The sequence below is a fragment of the Ciconia boyciana genome, chromosome 9 (genome assembly GCF_034638445.1).
Source record: "Ciconia boyciana chromosome 9, ASM3463844v1, whole genome shotgun sequence".
NCBI lineage: Eukaryota > Metazoa > Chordata > Aves > Ciconiiformes > Ciconiidae > Ciconia > Ciconia boyciana.
Genome location: NC_132942.1, coordinates 2,401,749 through 2,415,937, shown reverse-complemented (window position 1 = coordinate 2,415,937; position 14,189 = coordinate 2,401,749). Strand labels below are relative to the sequence as shown.

The window sequence follows — 14,189 nt, the reverse complement described above, 5'->3', positions numbered from 1 at the left end:
CCACGCTCCTTCCTCCTGTCAGAGGTGGGTGCTGGTTCATGCTCTGGTTACGCCTGCCCACACACAGCAACACGCTCGAGGAGAGCTCAAGTCACCGGGGCCTCGGTTTCCCATATAAGTTGCTGATGCAGTTGTGAGCCCTTGGAGCACAGAAGAAAACCAGATTTCAAGGAGGAAGAATTCTTCAGCTGTCTAGTGAGTTTTGACCCAGTCGATGCTTAGCATCAAGTGAGCAGCTTGGGTTTATCCCTGACTTTCTTTCAAAGACTCACTAGAAATTTGAAAAGAACCATCCCAAAGTGTATGCTCGAGCCAAAGGCAGTCTCTGAAAGCTGGAGAATACCTGGGAGGCCGTTTCTCCCAGGGCTTTGCAAACAAAGTCTGGCTTTGTGGGGATTCTGTGTGCAAAACGGTGAGCAGAGGTAAGGTACGGGGCGTGGACTGCCTGGCTTTGCTGAAAGGTCAGCTTCCAAACAGCACTGCAGAAGGTAGGCGAGCTTCTCCTCTCACCTGCGCAAGCACCCCAGAGGGTACGTGCAAAGCGTTGGGCTTAGCCTTGTGTCTCCAGGTAGTCCACGATATCCCACACCTCTCCTGCGCTCATTAGGAAAACTCTCACCTTCATTATTCTTCCTTAGCATGCTTTACTCACTCTCTTCACACAGCAGGTAAAAGCATTAATGCTTCCCACCTATGGATGGTCAAACCTCATAGCCAAGCTGGCATTACCCTACAATTATTGAAAACCTATCGTTTGTTATGGGATGCACGAGCCATCAGCCAGCTATCCGCACACATCACTGCGGTGCAAGGTACACGTGGGTTAACCGTATCTTCGCATTGCTATTATTTTATGTAATCTTCACACTCTTGTCCAAAGACACCAGAACAACATGCTTTCTTTCTGGGCAGTGTGTCCCATGCCAGTCCCCAAAAAGATCTTGACCCATGCACTGCGTATCACTGCAAGGTACATGGAAGATTAGGTATCCACCGTTGCCCTCGCGCTGCTGGCAGTGCCACACAGATGCCTCGCCAGAGTTCAGGCGATGTTGTAGAGGAGAGGGAAAAGGGAGGCCAAGACAGGAGTCGGCGAAGCTGGAATCGGAGTTCCTGGGGGTTCCTGGGGGAATAAGGGTTCCTGGGGCTGCACCGGTCTGGAAGCACTTAACTGGAACCATCCTCCTTTTCTGGTTCACCTCTACCTCAGAGGGACAGGAGACAACCATGCCCAGAGGGCAGCACAGAGGCAGTAACGACATGAGCGTTTGGGAAGGGATTATCTGAATCACTACAGAGGACAAGTGCTGACCTCTGGTTAAATTAACAGATCCTCAACACGCACAGCCTATGTAGTCTTTTCCCTGCAGGATCAGACAGATTGAGGACTACACATGAAATTGGTCTCTTTAAACTCCCGCCACCTAGAGCTCACAGGTGCCGGGTTTGGCCCTTTTCAGAGCCCTGACAGGGATTCCTCTTATTTGGGCCAAAGAAGCACATGCCATGCTGAACCATACCCCAAGCATCATCACTGGTTACAGGAAGAACAGAAGGGAGAGGCTTGGGGGACAGCTATATCCTTGGCTGCCTTTTATCTACACACACACCCCCACACCATCCTCATCTCAAATAAAACTTGGCATCATTGAAAAAAAGACCCTTCCTCTTCTCAAATCACGGATGTTATAGCTCAGCTGAGGTACACAACTCTTGTATAATATAAACACGGTCCCCCGTCCCAGCAGAACACCCCCATTGCCCTCTGCCATAGCTCATGTGGCTTCCCTTGTCCATCACAGCCAAACCCTTTCTCTGCACACTCTACACATTTTAGTCTGGATGCCAGTTTTCCCCTCTAAGGTGATTAGATAGGTGATTTTCACATGTTTTTCCACTGTAACAGGAAAGAGAAGTAACTTCTAATGCAGAAAAGAAGATAAGTACTTCGCAGAGTCTATGCAGCTGAACATTTATGCTTTAGGTGATTTCCTAACCTAGCTGGAGGGCTGCGCAATTGCTCAGTGACACAGCGTATGTCCACGCAGTAGCATTCAGGCCAGGAGGTAAGAAACCACGTGCTCGAACTGGATGTGGATTACTGGCATGGCTGGGGGTGGCTGTTCTTCTTATGACTACCTAAGCCACGACAAAAGACCATCTTTCCATGAGAGTTCACATGGTACCCGCTTTCACCAGTAGCTGTTATGCAAAGCAGCGCCTTAAAGACCACATCAGCAAACTAATGCTAACAGATGTAACCTGAAGACCTCTCTGAAAGGTCCCAAAGCACTTCAAAGTGTCTGGCAGCCACCTGTCCACAGGAAGCCTTTGTAGCGCGCATAAATATCTGTACTAAGTACTGAAACCCTGTGAAATCAAGGAGAGTCAGCAGTATGTCAAGAGAAAAACCGTTTCAGTCTAAACAAGATTTAAGTACTTACCATACCAGTGGTACGCTGGCAGAAGCTCCCTATGCCTAGATGGAGGAAGGCTTATTTGTTCCAGCATATGAGTCTTCTCTCTTTTAGGTCTACCCCTTAGGCTTAATTTTAGGCTAATTGCCATATTCCGTTCCTCTTCTAGAATGACAGAAGACAGAACAGGGAGTATAATCTACCAGACTACACAAACATGCCTGGGAGGTTACTGAACACCCATGAGTCACATACGCTTTTTTCTCTAAAATAGCTATTATTCTTCAGAGCAGATTAGCAGTAAGCGAATCCCGCACACAGCACAAAAGCAAGCTTAGCATTCGAGCAGTTCTGCATCCACACTCATCACATCCTACTTCAGGGACAGACTGAAGCAAAGCGGAAGTCACCTCAGAGAAGAGGATAGAATTTTTCCCAGAGAAAACAAGCAAGTAAAATTAGCTTTAAAAAGTCCAGTATAACACAGTTAATGGTATTTCCCAGGCAACTACACTATTTCAGAAGTGGGATGTGCAGATTCTTGGCCAGAGTCCTGATGTGAACTTTATCTGTCAACATACCACGTTGACAGAAAGTCTAAGTAGATTCCTCTTCCTCCCCCTGAAATCCAAAGTGTTCCAACCAGAGATTGTGGGTTTGGCTCATCAGCAGTTCTTCACATCTGTGAGGCTGTCATTGTTGAATGCTTTTTTTATAAAGCAAAACTCCTTATTTCCTAAGTTTATGTTGTGCTGAGAGATTTTACTAAGAAAACTAGAGGTCAGCAATGAAATATTCTGAACAGACAGCCAACAACCACAACGTTCATGGCAAGTGAAGGAGTGCTGAGAGAGATACGAGAGCAACTATTGAGCTATGCTGTGCTAGGTCATTAAAGCTTTTAGGAAAAAATCTTGCCATTTTTATAGCTACCTTCCCAGCCTTTCCTAGGAGGACAGCAGGTTCATTGCTTCTAATCCTGCCTGACAGTTGTTTTAATTACCTCATTCTAGCTCATTCAGTCTTCACACGACATAGGGCAATGGAGAAGTACAAAGGAAACCAGTGTTTGTCATACGACAATCATGACTGCAACGGGATGTTTCAGTGTCATTGAACTTTCTTTCACTCTGTCGAGCCAGTTTCATATGTTGCTGTATTAACAATGACCCAAGCTAGTCTTTAAGCAACAACTTACGGTTGTAAAACCAGTACCATTTTTGGCTTTAAGTTCACCTGCAGTCATCCATATTCCCATGAAGTCATGCCCATACCAGAAACAGCCACCAAGAGATCTGAAGTCAATCCACCCTGCACAGTGGCATATCGATACAACAGTCTGGTACTAACAGCAAGTTTCTACATTTCTGAAACATTTGTCTATTTCTCTATAACTTTGCTCATTTATTTTTTTGCAATTAACTGCTATTTCTTCTGAATTATAATTCAAAAATGGGATTTCCTTTCTATTGTGGACAACACTGTCTTCCATGTGTGGGCTTGTGGCCGTTACACAAGAGCCAACAAAGCAAAAAGGCAAAGGAGAATCTGAATCCCTGTGTTCAACGGGCATAATTACTCCCAGCCTGTGTGAAGGGCAAGACAAAACCCTGCTCCGGTCTACAAAAGTAGATTAAGATTTGCTTGCAAGCCATCCTACTGACTTCCATAGGTGTCACGCTCTGCCAGATCAAGTGTTACTGTGGTAAAAATGCAGTGTTTCCTCAGCAGACACCCCTACTTTTCGGATCAAGAGTTGTCAAGACTGTTGAAAGTCTTGAAAGGCTTCAGATTTTTGTAAATGCTTGCATCAAAAACAGATAGCACCCCACAAGAGAAAAGTTAATGTAACAGGGAAAGGCTTCTCATAAGTGTAATAACACTGAGGTCGCAGTTGCCATTGGCCCAAAATGTGCAGCCTGCCTGCTCCCAGGATACATTATAGTTTCCATACACAAATTAAACCTTTCCAGCTCCAGCAGAAGGTGCAACAGTTCTGTGTCGTGTGCTGGAGCCTTAAATAAAAGTGTCCAAAACCATGATGTATTTTCTACAGGAAAAGGGCAAAGCAGCAACAGGCCCTCAAACAAACAGAAAAAGTAAAGGCCCGCTGCTCCCTAAAACCAAGTACCGATATACCTGTTAAGGACACAGAATAGAGAATCACCTTATGGAAAGAACATTTATTTTTGTTTCAAAACTTGCGATCCATAGAAATACAACAAAATCAACATGTACACAAAACTTTAAAAAACCCCGTTGGTTCAAAGAAATATTTAACATCTAAATCTTCTGAGGTACAAAAGGCACAAGACCAGGCACCCAAACATACTGAATCGCCCACAGCACTGTTTGCACCACTAGTACGGAGAAAGTTGGGAGGGCGGAAGGCAGGTCAAAGGAGGACGGCAGGGGCGGGGGGAACATGGAAATAACAGCAACCAAAACACAAGTATGTGTACAATGCCATTTACTTTCTTTCACAGGTGTTACATATTTTGTTGTCCTTTTTTGGTAAAGTGCCAGGACTCTTGGAGAAAAAGATGGACCATTTCTTAGAAATGAACTGGAACAAACAACAGTAGAAAAGGAGACAGAGAAACAAAGGCTTGCAGCAGGTTGGGTTTCAGTCAACCTCTGTTCTCCCACAAGGTCTTAAGAATTCGTTTCCTCTTTCGTGAAACCATTTGTTTGAAACTGTGGAACAAGGACGTGAAATTAGTTACCACCACATACCCAGTGCATGTATCACCACAAGCCAGATGGTTACTTCAAGTAAAATCTCATCTTTCAGTCTGAGGATCCTTGCTTATACTTTTCTACCCATCCAATGGGGAAGACATAGGAAGATGCAAAGGGCTGGGGAAGAAAGGATCTTTCCAATTGCACAATTCGGGGGCCCTCAGTAACAGAGCAGTATATTCTGAGTCTGGTATCATTTATAGATCAGTATGCTCTGGCACTCCAGGGGAATACCGTGGAGGCTCAGGGAGGTGGGTATGGGAATGGATGACATGAAGCTTGAGAAGCTTTCAGCAGTTAGCAGAAATTCCCAGTGTCCAGACATTCACGTTTACCTTACAAGGAGGCCTCCTCCTTTTGCAGCTAAAACTATGCACAAATCTTTGTAGGAACAGACCTGATTCCAGTCAAGTGACACTACACAAACCCAGTGACATTCTTACACACTTTGTGCTGTCACTAACACAAAACAAACTCAGTAGAAGAGCTACGGCTGAACAACGTAGCTGCTCAATACTACATGATATTGATGGCGGGAGTTTTCATTATGGCCAAATGACTCCAGTAGTTAAAATGGCAACACCCAGGTTATTAAATGCTGCTATATGGGTTCAGTATATCACCAGCTTTGCATACACATGAGCCTTCCCTTCAGGTTTTGATCCTAAAGGAGTATTACTCACCCCATTTACACCCTACTAGTACTGGACAAGCTGCATGCCTTGTTCTATAATCACCCTCGCCACTTCTGAAAAGATTGTACCAAAACACTGCTGTTCCCTGAAAAGTGAAATCAGATCTGGATTAGTCAGAACCTAGTCAATATAATTATTCAGGTTACAGTAAGGTGGGGGGAAGTGCCTATTAATTCAGCTGCAGGCTCTTATGAAGCACTTTAACATAGGCCATCGCTGACAGCACATAAAAAACCCCTTAGTCCCACTCTATTAATTCAGCCATGTTCAGAGTAGAGAGGAGTTCTACCTGAACACCAATGTTCTTGTTAACAGCTCTACGCAGGAACTGTTCACATTATACATTGTAAAACAAAGGAAGCAGCCCTGCAGGCTGCAAGATCAGCTCCAGCTGCCTTGATGCACAGCAGCCTGTTGATCAAGTTGCAATGAACAGCACTTTGTCACATTTGCTGACTTTTAAATGGATGTGGGACTGTACTGAGGAAGAGACAGTAACAGGAGAGAGCAGAAATCAAACACCGCACAAACAGACTTTACCTTCTTGGGCCATATTGCTGCCCCAAAATCTGGGAAAACTGTAGCTCCTCCAGCTTCTACATCACTCATCTGAGAAAACAAAGTCCACAAACTCTGTCCATTTACAAGACTTTTTGCACATGCAGTCCCAAACGCTAAAGTGCCCCAAGCCCTAACACAGGGAGATTTCTACTTGCACCTCTACGAGAGGCACTGGTGAGGAAAGGACGCACTTCAACCAGCACGAACTGCAAAAGCAACAGTACTTGCTATTGAAGGCTTTTATTTCAGCTGAAGGCTTTTGTTCAGCACTTTGTCTAGATTATATATGATCTACTGCACAAACAATTAGCCATAAGAAGTTGTGTACCTGCAGTGTTAATAAGCTAGTACTCTAGAATAAGGGAGAGGACTTCAGAGTAAGTCAGTTTCAAGAATTTCATTCCAGTTTATGATCCAATTAGGAAAACAAGTAAGCGTCTGTTAAACCACATGTTTCCTCATAAATTGAAACCATGTCTTTGGAACTGATTTTCATAATTTAGTTTATGCATCTTGGTAAACCACTTCAAAAACCATACAAACTATTAGAAAACCTCACTGTCTGCACTGTTTCTATGCTGTTCACCAGTGATGTTATGCCACTTCAAGTGCTTTATGCATCTCAAGCTTTACTACGTACAGCTATGTGACTCAAAACAAAAGCATATATCTTTATGCTTTGCCCTTCTACACTGGAATGAATTTAACCCTACTGAATTCATCAGTAACGATGGATTCACTATAAATTCTAGACTTGATCCAAACCCCACTGAAGTTCCTGGAAACACTCCCATTAAAACCAGAAAGTCTTTCCACTGATTTCCGTGAGTTTTTGATCAGATTCTATTTAAAGGAAACAAATGAATCAGATCCAGCTCCCACCAAATTTAAACAGCAGAACTACTATTAATAAACTGCCCACATCCCCACATTCTCTATTGTAACTTGGATTTCTGTTTAAAGCAGATGTTATTACCACTCTGGTGTCCTCCTGCTTGGTACCTACAATAAAAGGGCATAAGATGCCATAGGTGCACAGGTTTTTGCCCCTTCCAACTAGAAAGCACGTGCATGCAACTTTGCAAGTTAATACCTACATCTCAGCAACACAACCACTCTTTTTAGTAAGGGTGTTGGTACACGTATGGTATGTTTTACATGGGACATACAAGGGTAAATCACCTTCGACCATGTACAACTGGTAGAGAATAAGGTGCACGTCATTCACTCTAAAAATCAAGGCTTGCCCAAAAGTCTGAGAAGCAAACAAAATACAGATAAAGACAATTTAAAACTAAAGCCTCTTAGCAGCAGACTATTTCACAGCTACTTATCTTATTCTGATTCTTGTTTCAAAGATTATTTCCTCCCCCGCCATATCAAGTTGAAAGTATTTCTGGTTTGAGCTGCATTTCACACAGAACATACCAGCTCAGCCATAAATATTTCATCACAGAATTTTAAATTTGACGTTGTATGACTCAGAAGTTAGGCACAGAAGATTAGGTGATCCTAATTACTGATATAGTAAGTATAGGTTGATAGATAAAATATTGTCAGAAGACTACTGTGCAAACATTAGGCCACTAGCATCAGTGGCAGCTACGTTTATGATTCCAGTGTACATGGTCTGCAGGCTGTATAACGCATGCAGCTAATGAATCTTTTCAATTCTGCATTTGTAACCCAGTTGCACCGAGTCTATTAGCTACGTCTCCTCCATTTGCTGAAGCGACAGCTATGCCAGAGTAACTCTAGCTTTGACAACCAGCTAAAATGGAGGCTGACAGACCACAACATCAAGTGCTGTCAAACAGGGGTGGAAGAACATGACTGTCTCACAGGAAATGGCTGATAGTCAAGTTCTCAAACAGCGTACCACGAGGAGTACCCCAAGCACCCGCCTTTGAGAAACAAGCCAAATTCTCCTCTCCCACCAACAGGAATCCAATGAAATCAAATATTTCATAGTAGAGTGGCCAAAAGGGGAAGCTGGGCCCTACATTCAAATTTTCTGCTCTGAGGTTACATACCACCAGAATTCTGTCAACTCAGATGGGACAGCACCTGATGCTGCAGGAATAATGAAATCCCTACTTCCAGGTGCCAGGGAATCTCTACAAATAATCGACTGCACAAGCTGTAAACAAGATGCTGCTAAAGTTACACTCAATGCACAAAGGATCATCATACTTACATAGTTTAAAAAAGTGGCCACACGATTTCCAGTCCCTAACCGCTTGAAAGCATCTGGCTCATCTTTCTATAAAATTAAATGAGAATAACTGCAAACTTCAAGCTCACAGACAGCAGACAAACAGAGGTACTTACATAGTTAAGAAACGTCGCTAGCCTATTTCCTTCCGATTTGAGTGTGCTGTCAAAGGGTCGCTGTAACAGACAACAACTTTAACCCAAGTTCCAAACAGGCTCACACTAGTGCTACATATGTGTAGCTCTGCAGAGAGATCCTTAAGCCCAATTTAAAGAGTTGGAATAAACAGGGGACAACTGATACAGGGCAACATTAAAGCCATTACAAATTGCAGCCAGGGGGCATAAATGCATGCACAGAGCACTCAGATGCTATAAGGAGAAGTAGCACTGAAGCAATTCTTCAGGCAGAGTAGAAGCAATGTTTTCAGGGCCTGTGGCACAAATGTTATCCAAGTAAAGTTAAAGTTAACAACAGGCCACTACTGTACTGGGCACTGATCCAAAGTCAACAACTGAGGCGATCATGAAAAAAACCTCATCTTCAGTGGGCTTTAGATAACACATTAGATTCTCGTAAATGTAGCAGTGACTTAACGAAATACTGTCATGAGAAGAGAAAATGCATTTTTTGCCAGCAAGCAAAATTGCAGAATAGCAATATGAACTTCTTTCAGGTGGTTGACTATCTAGGATTAAGGACCACATCAAAAAGATCAAATTGTCTTTACTCTGTAGGAAACATTGAGTTTCATTTGTTGAAGTATGAGATTGTGTTGGTGCCAGTTTAGAAGCGGAAAGAACATCTAGAATATCGATGGGTCTCCTCCCTTCAAAAAAGATGCAATTAAAAGTTTATTTACATTGCTAATAGTCAGGAAGTAATTTCAGCCAGGAGACAGAAAGGTGCATTCTTCTACACAAACACAATAATCTCCAACATTTAAAGAAAAGCAGAAATCAGTATTAGAAAAAACAAACAGCAAGGAAAACCACAGCCACCATCTCTTAAGATGTTAGAGTTCAATCTACTTGAAGCCTATTTCAAGAAATAAAAGGCCTTTCCTGAAGTGGCTTCATAAAAAAAAATAAGACTTTTGCACCCGCATATGCAAATTCCATCTAAGAGCCAACAAAAGAGCATTGAGATATAGGGGATTCCCTGGTTTCTGCCACCACTGCCAAACCCAGGTCCAGCCATGCATTTCTGAACTTCAATATCAAAAGATTTCTCTAACTTTTGAGCAACCAGTAAAATCTCAAAATTGTAATACGTAATTATTAATGTGTCCCTATGAGAACTGCAAGGGAACAAAAAGTTGCATGGCTGATCAGGAGGTGGGGAGACACAGCAGTATCTCTGTATTTCAAATACAGAAATCTGTGATGCACAGAGAGCCTAGAGGACCAGTCCAAAACTATGGCAAATCCTGCGACTGCCTTGCCTTAACTGATGACTGCAGCCAAGGTTATGTTCCAAGTGGAGCTCTGCCCCAGCTGCCTAATCCAAAAGTCAAGTCCACCCTGGCCAGTTTGATGGCTGAGGTCCTTGAGTTCAAAGGCTTCGAGGAGAATTTAAGAGCATTTGCTTGACTCAGGAAACGAAGCAGCCTTGAAGTTAACAGGAAAATTCTCTCAACAGGCCAAAGCTAACGAATATGAGCTTCCACAGTGTTGAAGTTCAAGATTTTTTTATTTTTATTTTTTTAAACAGTGCTAAGTTGGGTGGCTTCAATTCTGCACTCAATTATTGGGTTGCGCTCTGGCTGCAGCAATCCCTTCTACCAGGTAAAACCACCGGGACAGCCTGAATTAAGCCAGATTCCATTGCAATGCCACGGTTCTACTGGAAACCAAGGCATCAGATGGATTTTATATTTGAAATTCCCAGGCGCCATAGCTCTTCAGTACGATTAGCATGTTCATAAACTGTTTCAGGGTGACAATTAAGAATTTCTGTTCCTCTTCTCTCCCCACTTGCAGGAAACCAGAGCTGTTACCTGCCAGGTAGAGCCCTCTAGTGCCTACTGCAGATCTGGCACCCACCAGCTGACAGTTCTCCTGCTCACTGTAGCACTGCCCTCCTGAACACCGACCCACCAAACCCTCTTTGGACCCTATAACTGCAGCCACACTAAGGGTTTTGTCAGAAGGGCTCTATGACACATGAATATTTCCATAATGGCTGCTTTTCTGAAGGGAGGTGGGATGTCGTCTCCTCCTCAGCCAGCTCCTGCAAAGTGCTTTAAAATATCCACCAAAGGAGGACTCGGATAACCTTGCTGAACTTGGAAGCCTAACGGAACAGCACAGACTCACAGGGCTTGCAGACCTCAGTTTCTGAATGAAGTAATGGAAAGAGCATATTCGAGTGCTGCATGACTATCTTTTAGTGTCTCTCTACTGTGCAAGGAACCGAGGTGACAAAGATAAGCAGGCAGATTTGTTCATTGTTCTCTTGAACTTTCAGCGTCAGAGAAGGCAGCGCGAAGGCTTTTCAAAAGTCATAATCCATACATGCAACAGGGCTATATATTAAGTGTTTTAACAGAAAACAGTTTCAACAGTTTTCTCTCAAAATAAACTGTTCCCCCCTCCCCACCCCACTAAGAAATAACTGAAAGTGTGATCTTACCCTAGAAAAATCAAAGTGTGGCTCATACTGCCCTCCCATTCCATAGTTGGCAACCTACAGCATGGGAGAAGGAAGCATAAACATCCATTGAACTGCAAAACACTGCTGCAGGAGATACCATTTGCTCTTAGAAATCCAAACCATGCTTTGAGAAACAGCACTTTGTGGCACGATTGTTATCTACAGCACATTGAACTTCTGTTTAGATTGCCAGAAATTATGTATGTGGATGAGAAACAACTTAAGTGCTCTCTCCCTTTCACAGTTTAAAGGTTTCACCGAGAATATTTCTCAGTACCAAGTGTTTCTCAATGGCAGCACTCTACTTAACACTACAACAGCCTGTTTAACATGAATTAGCAGCAATAATTTTACCACTCTCTTGCTCCCTCCTCTAAAGAGGAGGGAGCCGAGTGCTTGTAGTTCTCTAGTATGCGCGTCCAAACTAGGAGATACACAACCTAGAATTACATTCTGTGTCACACATGTATGATCTGTTACATACACATGCCCATCCAGGAACACAGAATGCTCAAAGTAGCTTAAAAGCACCACTTTGCTTACTTTATCTGAAGATCACATAACTTACAATTTAGTTACTCTGAGGCTGCACATAACACGTCTCCAAGATCACTACACAATTACCTGGTTTCTGTGGACATCCAATAATCAACAGCACTTCAATCAGGCTCTAAAACAGGAATTCGAGGAGCATGGAGGAAGAGAAGCAGTAAACAGGCTAAGGCACAGCTATTCTGGCAGCGCTGTACCACTCCTACTCTCCTTCCTCTTCCCAACAGACAGCCAAAGATCAGGCGTCATATGAGAATACAGCAGGACTATGAAAGATATTTGCGTCTGTGAAGGGTTCAACTAGGAAGGAGGTTTAACTTTTGCAGACTTGAAGATAAGTGGCAGGCATTTCCCTCAAACTGATAAATCACAGATTCCTGCACAAAGTTATCTTCTATTTCTTTGATATCTCCACCCTTCGCTGCCTGGCACACAAAGGAAAAACCATCTACCTGCCAGGTCCTTACAGCTAGCAAAAGCTGGGAACACTGCACACACCATAAACACCTTACCTACTCCGTGTGCTTAGTCAGCAGACAACAGAACCCCTAAGAGGGACTGGACAAGAGCCAGCCTATGTTTATATCTGCATAAGCACCAGACCACCCTGACCAGCAGCTAATTTTACCAGGATGAAGTCTAACAAGACAAGCGTACCAACCTGCAATAGTTCGGCTGTTTTCACTGTTAACCCTGTGATCTGCTGCATTCGTTGATTCACTTTGGCCACAACAGGATCATCTTCCTCCTCCAACCACGAGCTAGGATAAGGGAAGGATTGAAACATGTTATTTTGGAATACCAACCACAACAACCCATTTCCCAAGGCAGAAGGATTCTTCTGCCCTCAGTCAGATGGCTAAAAGAGCCATCTACCATGCATTTGTTGTGCAAGCTTTTGCTACATGCAAAGCACTTCAATTTTTCAGCTGTAGGTAGCAGATAACAGCTGTTAAGCACAAAAACCTTAAAGCTAAACTCTTCTCTATGCTTACCTTTTTGATACCCTGTAGCTAGCCACTGTAAGGACACCGGTTTTGGGATCACGTACTGTGGCCCGTGCCAGCTGTGTCAAAAAAAGGCCCAAGGGGGAAGAAACACATCAACTACAGGTTAGAAAAAAATTCTCTCTCATCTTAACCAAAATAAACACCTGATTTGTCCAACTTCAATACATCACTGGATAAAAGTTATAGCTCCAACCTAGAGTTTGTTCCGATTTCATGTTAGAACAGTACACGCAGAAACACAAGTGCAATCCATCACCTGCATTTGGTCCTGGAAAAAGAATTGGACTGACTGCACAAGCCATGATATTCATTAAATCCACAAATACTGCTTGCTTAACAGGTTTTGAAGGTACTTTTTTAAACAGCTGGAGTCAATATTAGCAAGAGGGAACAAAACAAAAGTTAACAACATACGAAGCCCAAGTTCTTGGCAAAGAGAAAAGCATTAGATACTCCATAAATTTAAACAGCCTGCTCCTCATGTGGACTGAAAAACCTAACCTCATTCTTAGGTGAAAAATAAGAAGTGAACACTTTTACAGAATGAGTTACAAATTATGGGGCAGGCAAATCCACAATGGTAGAAAACTCCTGAGGGCAACTCTCAACATTACCATGCTCAGATTTTCCAGTTGGAAGATGCCTGGAACATCTGATTCACAGAGACGGTTTGAGATAATGTTACTACATTATGAAGGTAATGCTGCAAAAGCACAGTTCACCTATACATTTTAACCAGCGAGTAATGCATCACCACCGTTAGGCCACATCACCATATTTGTAGGAAAAATTTGGAACTTGACAAAACTGATCATATTTGCTGTGACAAAACACTAGACTACTGCTAGCGTAACACAACAGGTCACTTTGGTTTTATACCTGCAACTGAGAAGAACTGGGACACTCCTTTCTTTGACTGTAAACTCAGACCACATCTAAATTTAACTCCTGCAAACCACAAACACTTTAAATCGTGCCTCCTTCCTTCCACTTAATTATAGGTCACAGAAAGCCTTTTTATTTGCATTTTCTTCAGCGCATGCAGTCATTATTTCCTTCATTTTTCCTCCATTAAGTCTCCAGCCAGCTTTACAATCCATGTCAGCTGTCTTGTCCCTATACAAGAGTTCTTGGCACAGCTGTTCCTGTAATTCTGAGTCACTGTTATTTTGTTCCAGATTTCTCCTGCATAAATCATAACAGAAGAGCCAGGCTGACTGAATGTTGTTCTTCACTCGTACAACGGAGCATAGCTTTTAGGGTATAATTTAGCTTCCCAAGCTTTTCATTCCACTGCCATTTTGAAGCTTGTATTTCTGCTTGATTGCTTGATTTCTGCACC

General features: G+C 43.0%; 1 protein-coding gene across 13 annotated transcripts in view; it reads right to left on the bottom strand.

Annotated features, from left to right (window-relative positions):
* Nucleotides 1-4,609: 4,609 nt before the first annotated feature.
* The window catches only part of P4HA2 (prolyl 4-hydroxylase subunit alpha 2), a 31,667-nt gene continuing 22,087 nt past the window's right edge, over nt 4,610-14,189 (bottom strand). For 3 of the 13 annotated variants that reach the window (XM_072872440.1, XM_072872442.1, XM_072872443.1), the window contains exons 9-18: nt 12,833-12,903; nt 12,499-12,598; nt 11,265-11,318; nt 8,747-8,806; nt 8,613-8,678; nt 7,598-7,670; nt 7,392-7,417; nt 6,395-6,463; nt 5,843-5,939; nt 4,610-5,114 (exon numbers count right to left, since the gene is read on the bottom strand). In XM_072872440.1, the coding sequence (XP_072728541.1) occupies nt 5,044-5,114; nt 5,843-5,939; nt 6,395-6,463; nt 7,392-7,417; nt 7,598-7,670; nt 8,613-8,678; nt 8,747-8,806; nt 11,265-11,318; nt 12,499-12,598; nt 12,833-12,903 (687 nt within the window). In that variant the 3' untranslated portion in view covers nt 4,610-5,043. Of the gene's footprint in view, nt 5,115-5,842; nt 5,940-6,394; nt 6,464-7,391; nt 7,418-7,597; nt 7,671-8,612; nt 8,679-8,746; nt 8,807-11,264; nt 11,319-12,498; nt 12,599-12,832; nt 12,904-14,189 lie in introns of those variants that run through there. The other 10 variants (XM_072872445.1, XM_072872444.1, XM_072872446.1 and 7 more) reach the window with 10 other exon arrangements.